The 12242-nt window shown below is 44.9% G+C and overlaps 1 protein-coding gene across 1 annotated transcript in view; it reads left to right on the top strand.

The window, feature by feature from the left end:
- Window positions 1-11987, top strand: part of wwc3 (WWC family member 3) — a 47884-nt gene extending 35897 nt beyond the window's left edge. Inside the window, exons 17-23 of the mRNA XM_042006174.1 lie at window positions 5761-5879; window positions 5987-6134; window positions 6212-6376; window positions 7729-7821; window positions 7905-8135; window positions 8232-8359; window positions 11333-11987. Coding sequence (XP_041862108.1) covers window positions 5761-5879; window positions 5987-6134; window positions 6212-6376; window positions 7729-7821; window positions 7905-8135; window positions 8232-8359; window positions 11333-11399 — 951 coding nt within the window. The 3' untranslated portion in view covers window positions 11400-11987. The remainder of the gene's footprint in view (window positions 1-5760; window positions 5880-5986; window positions 6135-6211; window positions 6377-7728; window positions 7822-7904; window positions 8136-8231; window positions 8360-11332) is intronic.
- The last annotated feature ends 255 nt before the right edge of the window (window positions 11988-12242 follow it).

Consider the following 12242-nt stretch of genomic DNA (forward strand, 5'->3'; position numbering starts at 1 on the left):
GATCGGATGGACAGCATCTGCTTCTAGATCCTCTGCGCGCCGCAGTCTCCCTCCAACGCGAAGTAGTCTTGTAGCTTCGTCATATTCAGGTGAAAGTGTCACCAGGCGACTGTCAGAGGGAATGGGTCGGCTGGCCTTGAGAGACTTTAACTCACCAGGGAAAGAGTCCTGCTGAGCCTGAGCCAAGAGTAACTTCTCTGCTGAGAGATAAGTGGCTGCATCTGCAGTCTGACAATCGCTGGAGGCAGCCGCCCCATGAGGGGAAGTGACAGTAGCATGGACTAGATCCTTCCAGGTTTGGAACTGAGTCGGATCAGGTAGGTCTGGATTCTGAACCTCTGATGTAATACCAACCTGGGTGGACTTCCTGAGTTCAACAGAATCTGGATCAGCTTTTGCTACTGTAGGCATAGTTGGCCACTGGTCAGGAGGCTGATGATGGAACTCCGGACCACTGATCCATCGGTGCGGATGCACCAAATCTGACAGCTTCAGACCCCGCGTTATGTCATCTGCCGGGTTCCTCACAGAGTCCACATATCTCCAGCTGGCAACCTCAGTAAGGGTTTGAATCTCCGCTACACGCGTGCCAACGAAGACCTTGTACCGGCATGACTCTGATCTCAGCCAATGGAGCACCGTGGTGGAGTCTGACCAGAGGAAAGTCTGTTGGATGGGTAGGGTCAGCTCTGTCTGGATAAGGTTTGCGAGTTGGGCCCCCGTGAGTGCTGCACTAAGTTCCAGACGTGGCATGCTTAGGCGTTTCTTCGGTGCCACTCTTGACCTGGCTAGCACGAAGGAGAGGTAGACATGACCTTGATCATTGACTGTGCGTAGGTAGGCCACTGAACCATACGCTCTCTCGGATGCGTCACAGAAGACGTGGAGCTCCCTGGATGCAGTAGGCGTGTCAGCACACAATGGTGCGTAGGTCCGGGAGAATTCAAGGTAAATAATATCAGGAAGCTCACTCACCCAAGCTGTCCACTGCTCTCTCAGAGACTGGGGTTCGATCAGATCATCCCATCCGATGTCGTGCTTCCAAATATCCTGGATGAGGACCTTAGCTCTGGTTGTGAAGGGAATGATAAAGCCCAGTGGATCATACTGGCTCGCTAAGGCTTTATAAATATTCCTCAGGGTTGGCTCAAGGTGGTCTGCCGGACGGAGCTTAAAGCCCAGAGAGTCAGTGAGACAGTTCCACTGGAGGCCCAAGGTTGACTCTTGCAGATTGTCACTGCCCTTAGACAGCCAAAGCTCACAGCTGTCCGATTTAGCTTCTGGGGGAAGATGTTTGATCACTGCTGGCACATTAGTCACCCACTGCCTGAGATTAAATCCTCCTTCCAGGAGTATCTGGCGAAGGTCATCAATGAGCTCTTTGGCTTCAGCAGTAGTGCGGGTGCTATGTAGACAATTATCCACATAAAAGGAGTGCTCTACTACCTCAACCAAGTTGGACTTGTTGCCACAGTTGTCCCGGACATGGCGCTGAAGGGCATATACAGCACAACAGGGGCTGCATGTAGTGCCAAATGGCAGCACCTGCCATTCATAGATGGTTGGCTCTCTCTCTCTCTGCATGTCTCTCCAGATGAACCTCAGCACTGGTTTGTCAGTGGGCTGCAGGCGGATCTGATGGAACATTGCCTTTATGTCCCCACTGACCGCAACCGAGTGCTGACGGAACCTCAGCAAAACACCAAGTAGGGAAGGCCCTAGAGGTGGTCCAGGCAACAGGAGCTCGTTCAGTGACCACCCTTGGAATTGGAAAGAACAGTCAAAAACAACTCTGTCCTTTCCATTGTGGTGGACCATGTGGTGTGGTATGAACCATGACTCTGGCGACTGGCCAACTTCTCTTGGTGAGACCTTTGATACATAGCCCGCTTCCTCCAGCTTCTGGATCTCAGTGCAGTAAGACTTAGCTTGAGTGGGGTTCTTTGCAAGCTTCCGTTCTGTGCTCCGGAGTCTGGGAAGTGCTGCTTCTGCTGGAGCATGGAGAGTGGTGTCGGTCGTACGGCGAAGAAGAGGCGTGGCATAGCGCAGGATGCCATCTACCTTTACTCTAGTGGTGGCTGTCTGGAGCAGAGTGAGAGCTTGTTGGTCTTCCTTCGAGCGAGTGACAGCCTTCTCACTATAGGGCAAGGTGTCCATCTTCCAGAGGCGCTCTACATTCTTGAGAAGCTCATTGGAAGCCGAAGCTGTGGTGATGTGCAGGCACTGTTGGACTCCAGGCGATAGGTGGACAGTATCAACTGGCCCTTGAAGTGACCAGCCCAGTTGAGTGCAGATGGCCACGGGTCCACCTGATGGTCCTGCATGTACTGGTTGGACTGGGGTAATCAAGTGAGGCATGTCAGACCCAATTAGAAGCAGAGGTTGGGCACGGTTCACGGGGGGTAAAGGAAGCTCTCTGAGGTGCTTGTATTTCTGTTGCAGCACAGCAACGGGATAAGTGTGTTCAGCAAGAGCCAATCCCTCTGCGGTGAAGGCGTGGGATATCAGGTGCTTCTCCGATGGTCGTAGTGGTGATGATACCTCCAGGGAGACTGAGGCACCACTGAGTTGCTTAATGCTTTGGTGCACAGTCTGCAGGGGTAAAGTCTCCGGATGGCAGGCAAGGTTGAGCTGTTTCACCACTTGAGGAAGGACAATGCTCCTCTCTGATCCATCATCGAGCACTGCATATGTTTCCATCCTCCGGTCGCCGTTGTGGAGGAGGACCTTGACCACCTTCAACATTACTCTTTGAGAGCGGTTGGGCCGGTCCAGATACACCTTTGTGGGAAGGAGACTGACAGTGTACACCTTCTGTTTGGTTTCCTGGACTGCCTCATGCAGGACAGTGAGGTGGATTTCCTTACATGTTTTACAGGGGCGCTTAAGAGTGCACTGGTCGTCCGCATGATGGCGTCCACATCTCCAACACCGTTTACCATCCTTGAGCCACTTTGAGATTTGGTCGGCGTTCAGCTTCTTGAATCCCTCACAAGAATTAAGATAGTGGTCATGACTGTCACAATATGGACAGTAGGGTTTGGGCTTGGGCTTGGTCTTTGCCCGTGTAGGCTCTGCCCCAGTTGTCTCATCCCTGGTGAACTTCTCCACTGCATTGAAGCACACAGTCGGCTTCTGTTTGGGTTGTGAGGTTCGCTGATCCTTTCTAGCGGGTCGAGGGGTATCAGTCTGATACAGTGCTGCTGTTCGACTGGAGATACGCATTGCTTGAGACTTTGTTTGGAGCCAGATAGACAAATCCTGGAGGGTGTAAGTTCTGTCTGTGCCGGTCTGCAAAATACCATATCGCAGGCAATACTCAACAAAGCCATCGCGGTAGGCGGGGGGCATCTTGCTGAGCAGGCGATCAACATGGGAGCCGCAGTGGAGCTCATATCCATTTTGTCCTTCAAGAGTTCTTAACATGCCTACCAAGGACTGGACAGACAAGGCAAATGAGTCAAAGGCGTTGGCATCACCCATCTTGACAGCAGGCGCATTAAGAATGGTACCTAATTCACTCTGGACCAGCTGCCGTGGCTGTCCATACTTATCTTGTAGAGCCTGCAGTGCACTCGTATAAGGTGCCGGGTCGTGCATGAACGCCTTGGCAAGCTGCAGGGCACTTGGAAGCTTGATGTGGTTGATCAACACTTGATATTTATATTGCTCACTGAGGTGAAGGTTATTACCCAGCACGTTGTCTAGTGCAAGCTTGAGCAGAGCAAAGTCACTCTCCCGACCACTCTCGAATACTGGCAAGGAAGGTCGAGGGATTCCAAGGGCTGTTGCAAGGAGTAACTCAGCTCCGGGTAGTGGTGTATACCCAGGATGGGGAGCAGAGATAACTGGAGCAGTATGTTGCCCATGGTGAGTTGGGATGAGTGGTGGAGCTCTTTGGCTGGCATGCTGAGCAGTGTTGGGTGGCTCCATGGCTGGTTGGCTGTAGCTGTAAACAGGTTGATACACTGCTAAAGACTGGGGCTCTACTAGATTGGGAGGAGGTTGCTTGATGTATGAACTTGTTGCCGGCGCTGGGATACTAGGCGGTTGTGACTCAAAGGACGGTACCACTTGAGGTGTCATATGGGCCAGAGGTGCTGAGGTGATGAGGTGTGCCGAAGGGTGTGACACGGGTTGTATTGCAGGAGGGGGTGCTAATGCTGGGCCAAGTTGTAGTTTCACAGACCTGGATGTCATGGGTACTGGACCCTGGATGTGTGTTGGATTTACTGGGAGTGCAGAGATAGTTTTAGGTTGCAGAATTGGCTGTGGTTCAGCAGGAGGACTAGACAGATGCATTGCAGGAGTAGGTGTTGAAAGAAACTGGGTTGACTGAGAGGGCTGGGAAGTAGATGGAAGCATGTCAGCCTGTCTAGCCTGCACTGGCGATGGTAAGTCCAGAAAGGGGTCTGACTTCTCAGAATGTGCAGGTGTATGTGCAGGTGTCCAGCTATTTGACAGCATTGAAGATCGAAGTTTAGCAATCTCAAGGTTCTGTTCAGCCCTCGTTAGGCGCTGCTGTTGTTCTAGGCGCCTAGTGAGTGCTTCTCTGGCTTTGAGTGCCTCATCTTGGAGTCGCTGTGCTTCCTTGGCTTGCTCATCTAGCAGTTTACACTCTAAGTCAGCCTGAGTCTCATGCTCGATCGAACGGCGGATATCTTCCAGCTCCAACTGCTTTATTCTCTCTTCCAAGATTGCAGCTTGTGCAGTAGAGAGACCCTGAGTGGGATACGTACCGACTGAGTAACATGTACGCCTACTGGATCTGCTGTGGATGTATGAACTCCTGTTGGATGACTTGCTCGGGTGGCTACTGTGGTGGCTACTAGAGCGGGAAACAGTGGCAGGGGGAGCTGGGTGCACGGGTGGCTGAAATCCAACTTGGTAGTCCTCCAAATAAGCAGGTAAGCGGTGCTCTCTCTGCGGACGGCTCCGGTGCTCTGCGGTGCCTGATGCTGCATCATCCATGATCTTGTTCCTAAGTTGCACTCAATCCGGCTCGAAGGACCAGTGTATGAGGGGATGAGCCTCAAATAATAGGAATGCTGGTTGAGGCGGCAGATTATGGACTGAGATTCCGGTCAGAGAATCAAGGCACTTGGAGAGAGAGATCTGTTTTCTTCTTCTTTAATAGAACTTCTGAGGTTTAACAGTGTTGTACAGGATACTGGTATACGTGTCTCTGTGTGGGTGTGTATTTGTGTGTGTGTTAGTGGTCTGAAAGGAAAACAATAAAATGTATTACAAAATGTTCAACATAATATTCTGCAGTTAAATCAATAAACATTACAAAGAAACTGCTTTATAAGTGTATGATAGCGTAGACACAGTATTAGGGGTTGAAACAGTGCAAATTCCATCATTAACCTTAGCAGGAGAAAGAAAAAATGTTCTAACAGCATTACCAGCATCAAATGTAAACCACAGCAACATGAATTGGAATAATGAACAACTTATCCATAACTCAGAAGTGGAAAACACTTACATTTCCTCAAGAACGCACATATAACATGGAAAACACACAGAAAGTCCTCTTAGCTTCGTACAGTCTACTTGCAACTAGTCTGCTGCTTGTCAGTGGCTGAACATGCCCCAACTTGTCCAGACAGCATTCTTCTTCTCGCCAGCAGAGGGTGCTGTTGAACCCTGAACTGTAGGGCTTTCTCACAGTGACCACTCTGACAAGAATCTGTTATAAATGCACAGCACCAGCTTCCTAACGGAGTATAAATAGTGTTTCCTTTTCTGACATTTCAGGATAACATGAGCAATCTGCTGTCACGCAACACCACCACCCACCAGGAGGAGCAGAACACTGAGCTGGAGCTGCAGAGGTTTGAGAAGAAGGACGAGCGTGGGGAGGCCACATCTGAAAGGTGACTCTATTTCGCATTTAAACCATATTTTGCAGCATCATCTACAACATCTGTACCTTTTTGCCTCCAGCGTGCATGCCTTTTCATGAAATGGATGTTTGTTGCAGGAGTTGGCAAGCAGAGTCTGTGGACAGTGGCTGCAGCAACAGCACGGCGTTCGCGACTCCCTGCTCAGAGGGCCTGTGGGCTGAGGGCGTCTGCATCACCACTGGAGGGCGCTGTGATCGGGCAGCCAGCAAGCAGTCTACAATAAAGGTTAAGCCTGCTTCATGGGTTAAGTGGAAGTTATTATTGTTATTTAATATTTACATTTAACGCTCATGTTGTTTCAGGTTGAAAAAGCCACCATGACAGAGGGCCTGTTCCCAGAGCCGGTGAGAGTTCGGCCCAAAGAGAGGGGAGGTCGCTGGGGCCACGCCTCGCCATTCATGCGTGGCAGCACCATTGTTCGCTCTCAGACCTTCTCACCCGGTGCACGGAGTCAGTATGTCTGCAGGGTGAGTTTCCAGTTAAAGGAGAATCCATTATTTAACCCTTAAAACTGTTAGATCACCTGCACCACCAAGCTCTGTCACTTATACCATCTCAGCAGTGTGTAACTCTGTGGGGTGAACTGTGATGAATTGTGATGAAACCTTTCAGGTGATCTATGGAAGTTTTCCAGACATTTATATCCTGTCCAACAGTTTTACAATCCAGCTGCAACATCATGTGTTTATTCAGAGACTATAGAAAATCCACAATGAGTGATGGTGATAACACCATTACTTATCCCATCTTTGTAATAATAATAAATATCGCTGTCACTACTAAAGGCTCGTTTCCACCAACGGGGTCGGGGCGGTTAGGGTGCGGAGATGTTTTGTAAACTGTAATTTCGTTGCGCTTCCACAGCCAGCCTTAACCTTACCTGAGAGGCGGAGTATCAGCCGAATAGCGATAGATAAAAGCATGACACCATATCGCAGCTCAGCGCCTTCCTTAAAGAATAACCAAAACATGACTCAGAAACTGGAGGAGATGGTGGTCATCTAGCAGTTTGCATTCTTTCTTTTTGGCGTTACTTCGTAAAGCTATTTTAAACGAAAATTTAATCAACAAAAAGAAAATATGTTGATCTAAACAAGGAGCCGTTTCTGCTTTGTTTTTATGCCATGTCTCACGGGAAGGGACTTTATTTTTTTTCAACCAATCAACAGATTGGACTCTATTTTGACCTGGAAATTATAAAGAAGCCACTTCCTGTAAAAATTTTCCACCAGTCAGGGAGCTTAAATTGACAGTAATGTCTGGTCAGGAGCAGCCAAAGATCAACAAGTGAGCAGAAAAGGAATAAAGCCAAGAAGATGCTTTGGCACCACCGTGCCAATTGCATTGCAAATTATGGAGCTAATTTGATGAGGATAGTAGGTAAATAGTAGCATAAATGATGAGAAAAGGCTTGGTCACTGTTGATCTGTGTGTTATTTCTACAAAGTTCTGTTACTAATAAACTCTTTTCTTGTTTTAATTGGCCTTTATGATGCTATATCTGAGGCTGTCCTTAAAAAATGTCTGGAAATACATTAAATGTACATTAAATACTTTTTTTTTACTTTCTTTTTAATAAGGATTTTCTTTTATAATATAGACAGTACAGAGAACATAGAAAAAAAACAACAAATAAATAAATAAAAATACATTTTTATATTAAAACCAAAAAACAGGCAGAGTGAAAAATGGCAAAGAATAGCTTGGAGTTTTAAGGGTTAAGGAGGTTATCAGTGGTCATTTATAATCTCAGCTCAGTGGTCTGAGAAGCTGTGTGGATTCTCTCTCCATCTCATGACTAGTTTTACTTTTGCTTCAGTTGTATCGCAGCGACAGTGACAGTTCAACTTTACCAAAGAAGTCCCCTTTTGTCAGAAACACGTTGGAAAGAAGAACATTGCGGTATAAGCAGGTACAGTCGTCTGTGATTTTAAGTTTGAATATGTACGAGTTTGGTTACGGTTTATCTGAGGTGCATTGTGTGTGTGGAAGCAGCAGTCGTACCGCTCATCCCTGGCCGAGCAGCCAACACGCACCTCCCTGGACCTGGAGCTGGATCTTCAGGCTTGCAGGACCCGTCAGAGGCAGCTGACAGAGGAGCTGAGCGCCCTGAGAGAACTGAAGCTGCGATTGGAGGAGCCCCAGTCGAGGGAGGGCACTGAGCTCCCCCACTGGGCCCTGAGGGACGAGCACTTCCGCTGCTTACTCAGAGAGGCCCAGAGACAGGTGAGATTTGGAAGTAGTGCATGCTATAGTCGCACTGAAGCATGTTTGCATTAGCCTCACCTCGACGCAGCGGTTGAATGTTATGCTGCTCTGCAGGCCAACCAAAGCAAGCAGGAACAGCGTCAAGAGGAGGCAGCAGAGAGGAGGCTGAGGAAGGCTTCCAAAGAAGTTCTTCAGATGAGAGGGCAAAGCCAGAAGGAGCCCCTGCCTGTGCAGACATTCAGGTTGGAAATATCCCGACTCTTAGCCAACTTTCATTCTCTAACTCTATTAAATCTGTTAAAGTTGCACATTAATGTTCACTAGCAAGCAGATATTTTATTTCATCAGAAGAATCAGTGCATAACTAATTGAATTGAATTAAAATCCAATTCAGGAACAGGAACTTGTAAAGAAACTAATAACCTCCTCTATACCACAAGTGTTCTGTGTTGAAGGAATGTCTAATGTTACTTATAGAGAAGCCGTCCTGTATTTGAATAATATGTTACAAGATTGTCAGTGTTTGCGTGGCTTTGATTGGATTAAATTTCCCACCCAGAGGCAGATCGTTTTGATTTACACTCACCAGCCGCTTGATTAGGTCTAGAGTGCCTCTAGAGAGAGAGTGGCGCCACCGGAAGCTCAAAACGCTTGCCGATCACGTGGTCCATGTAGCCTCCAAAAGTTCCAGGAAGTGCTTGGCGGCCAATACAAAATAATAGGAAAACTACGATAATCGGTAAATAATGATCAATCAAGGCTTTGCTCTGCAATATTTTTATAGTTGTGTTCATTGATATGAATCATCAAAGTTTTACTAAACCTGTTTGACATCAACAGCAATGTAAATCATAATATTTTCTGTTTTTTTAACTTTATCTTTCAGACTGAGGCATACCAACAGGTGAAGACAATGATTTATCAAGTGACTACACAATAAATCTAGGCTCACAGCATAATGATAACTGTTCTTACAGGAAATCTATATCCAATAAATAAAATTTAGATCCCAATTCATTTCAAATAAATGGGTTATCTATTCTTACTTATTAATATCTACTTGTGTGAATTGCTTTTAAGTCTTAAGACTTATTTTGACTGAGGCAGACTGACTCACAATATAATGTGTTCTTACAGAAAATCCATGGCAAATAAATAAAATTTTGATTTCAATTCATGGAAAATACATGGCTTTCTATCACTATTTGTTAACTATCCCAAGACTTACTCCCTACATATACATAATAAATCAGACAAACACCCTTTGTTTTCCAAATGCATTTAATACCTAAAAGAATTCTTTTACAATAAAACTCGACAAGATCAGCATGTCTAGCCATTTATTTTCTCTGCTATCCTTGAATACAGTCTTCACCATGGTATGCTGTGCTGCATGGGGATGCTCCAATTGCTCAGAGAAAGGCGTGCGTATGTATGGCTTCCCCAAAGACAGGGACAGAAGGAAAATATGGATGGCCAAAGTCAGCAGGATACATCTGACCACCATCAGGGACTGTGAAAACAAAAAATATGTGAAGTAATCATATTAAAACAATGCATTACACATTTTCAAAGACCATATCATTGGCAAGTTTATTTTTAAATTAAACACATCACAGGGAGATTTATATGGTTGAGGTTGCAGAATATAGAAAAAAAGACAGGAAACAACACTTAAAAGTGGCCAAAGCAGGAAGGTGAAGAAGAACAGTATCCCAGTTAACAGCAGACAACCCCAGAACTGATAATACAACATAATTAATATATAATAGTATAATATATAGTGAATATATATGACTGAACTTTTCACCCTGCAATATCAAATGACAGCCCTAATATTGTATAATTGTATGGGCTGTACTATTCGACAAAACAGCTCACTTTCTAGTTATTATGTAAAATGAACGGTGTAATTATTGGCCTGGCCTATAGTGTTAAATGTGTGAAATGCGGTGGTCACACATTATGACCCACATACAGAATCATCTTCATATCTTTGTCCATAATTCCACAGCCTTATAAATATATTAAAATTAAATAAAAATGTAACTACAATCGCTCTCCCTACACATTAACCTCGCTATCAACGGTGTTGGATCAATTTATATTGACGAACAGAATTTACATTCATCAGCCTGTGGCATCTGCTGCTATCAGTGTGCTAGCATAAACTTTTATCGGTTTGTAATCTCTAAATATATTAATCTAGACGGTGACAATCCGCCAACATATTTAATTACTCATGTCAAGTTGATTTAGATGCACAACTGATATGGAAATATGACTATTCAAACATCTTACCTTGAAGAAGTGTAGCTCCGACAATCTGCTCCATTGAAATACATTGACCGTCGCTTAGCTTTTGCTAACTTCCGGGAACTTTTGAGGGGCTCCATACGCCGCCATTGCTGTGAAAAAACTGAACCATTGCAGTGAACGGAGATGACGCCACTCTCTCTCTAGAGGCACACTAATTAGGTCCACCTGTTTAATTGCTAACACAAATATGTAATCAGCCAATCACATGACAGCAACTCAACACATGTAGACATGGTGAAGATGACTTGCTGAAGTTCAAACTGAGCATCAGAATGAGGAAGAAAGAAGATTTAAGTGACTTTGAATGTGACATGGTTGTTGGTCTGAGTATCTACTGGGATTTTCACACACAACCATCTCTAGGGTTTACAGAGAATGGTCTGAAGAAGAGAAAATATCCAGTGAGCAGCAGTTGTGTGGACCAGATGTCAGAGGTCAGAGGAGAATGGGCAGACTGGTTGGAGATGATAGAAAGGCAACAGGGTCCTGCTTGGATGAAAGCTTCAAGCCGCCGGTGGTGTAATGGTGTGGGGTATATTTTCTTGTCCCACTTTGGGGTCCTTAGTACCAACGTGACCTGGTTTAACCACCACACTGACAAACCTGCAGCAACTGTGTGATGCTATCATGTCAATATGGAGCAAAACCTCTGAGGAATGTTTCCATCACCTTGTTGAATCTATGACACCAAGAATTAAGACAGTTCTGAGGGAAAAGGGGGTCCAGCCCGGTACTGGCAAGGTGGACCTGATAGAGTGGCTGTGCAAGTGTATTTAGCATAACAGGAATTACCTAAAGAATGTGTTTACAGAATCTCTTTGTCAACCGCAGATGACCTACATGTTAAAAACTAAATTCAAAATAAGATTAACTTTAATAACTTGTCTCATCCGCAGAGAGAAGATGGCTTTTTTCACCAGACCAAGGTTCAACATACCTCCTTTACCAGCTGACGATGTATGAGAACTCACCTCTGTATTATCTGACTAAACATGAAGTATTTGTCACAGTTTCTGAGCTGATGAAGTACAAAGTTCTTTCTATGATAGCTACAGGACAGCGACCTGCAGATGAAGATCCAGATTTTTTACATTTTCAGAAGCATTCATGTGGCTGTTACAAACACAAACACAGTTACTGACGACAGCCCGGCTGTACAAAATCCTTTTTTGGGGAAGAGGACTTTCAATTATCTTTTTACTCCTGAGTTACTTCTATTTGTCTATTTGTGCTTGAAAAAAAGACAAAAAAAAAAAAGCTGGAAGACGGGAACAAAAGTCAGTTTGGACAAATTCACTGTACTGTAACTTATTTTATAGTACTTTTCCTTGAAGGAAATAAAACACTTCCTGCTTTTTAAATGTATTTTGTAGCTTTGAACAAATAGCACTTCAGAGTTTTTACATACAGTAAATGAACTATTGTCTATGTGCTTCTGTTACTTAATTCTTAAGAGTTATTTACATAAAATGTCACTGTGTAATCCACTTTTATTACAGATGTCATTGTTATTTTGTGCTTATGTTATTAAAATTAATATTATTTCATGTACTTTTCAATATATGGATGACTATATGAAACACTGTATTCAGATTTTTCTTGAGTGACATCTGTATAAACATCTGCAGTGAAGATAAACCATTAACCTGCATCTGAACGCTGTATTTTATGCATTAGGGCACGGGTGTCAAACTCTGGGCCGGACCAGTAAAATAATAAGAGAATAACAACAAAAACTCCAAATGTTTTCCCTCGTTTTAGTACATATAAATACAAATAAATGATCAAGATGTTAACATTTAATGA

This window comes from Melanotaenia boesemani, chromosome 14 (assembly GCF_017639745.1).
Source record: "Melanotaenia boesemani isolate fMelBoe1 chromosome 14, fMelBoe1.pri, whole genome shotgun sequence".
Lineage (NCBI taxonomy): Eukaryota > Metazoa > Chordata > Actinopteri > Atheriniformes > Melanotaeniidae > Melanotaenia > Melanotaenia boesemani.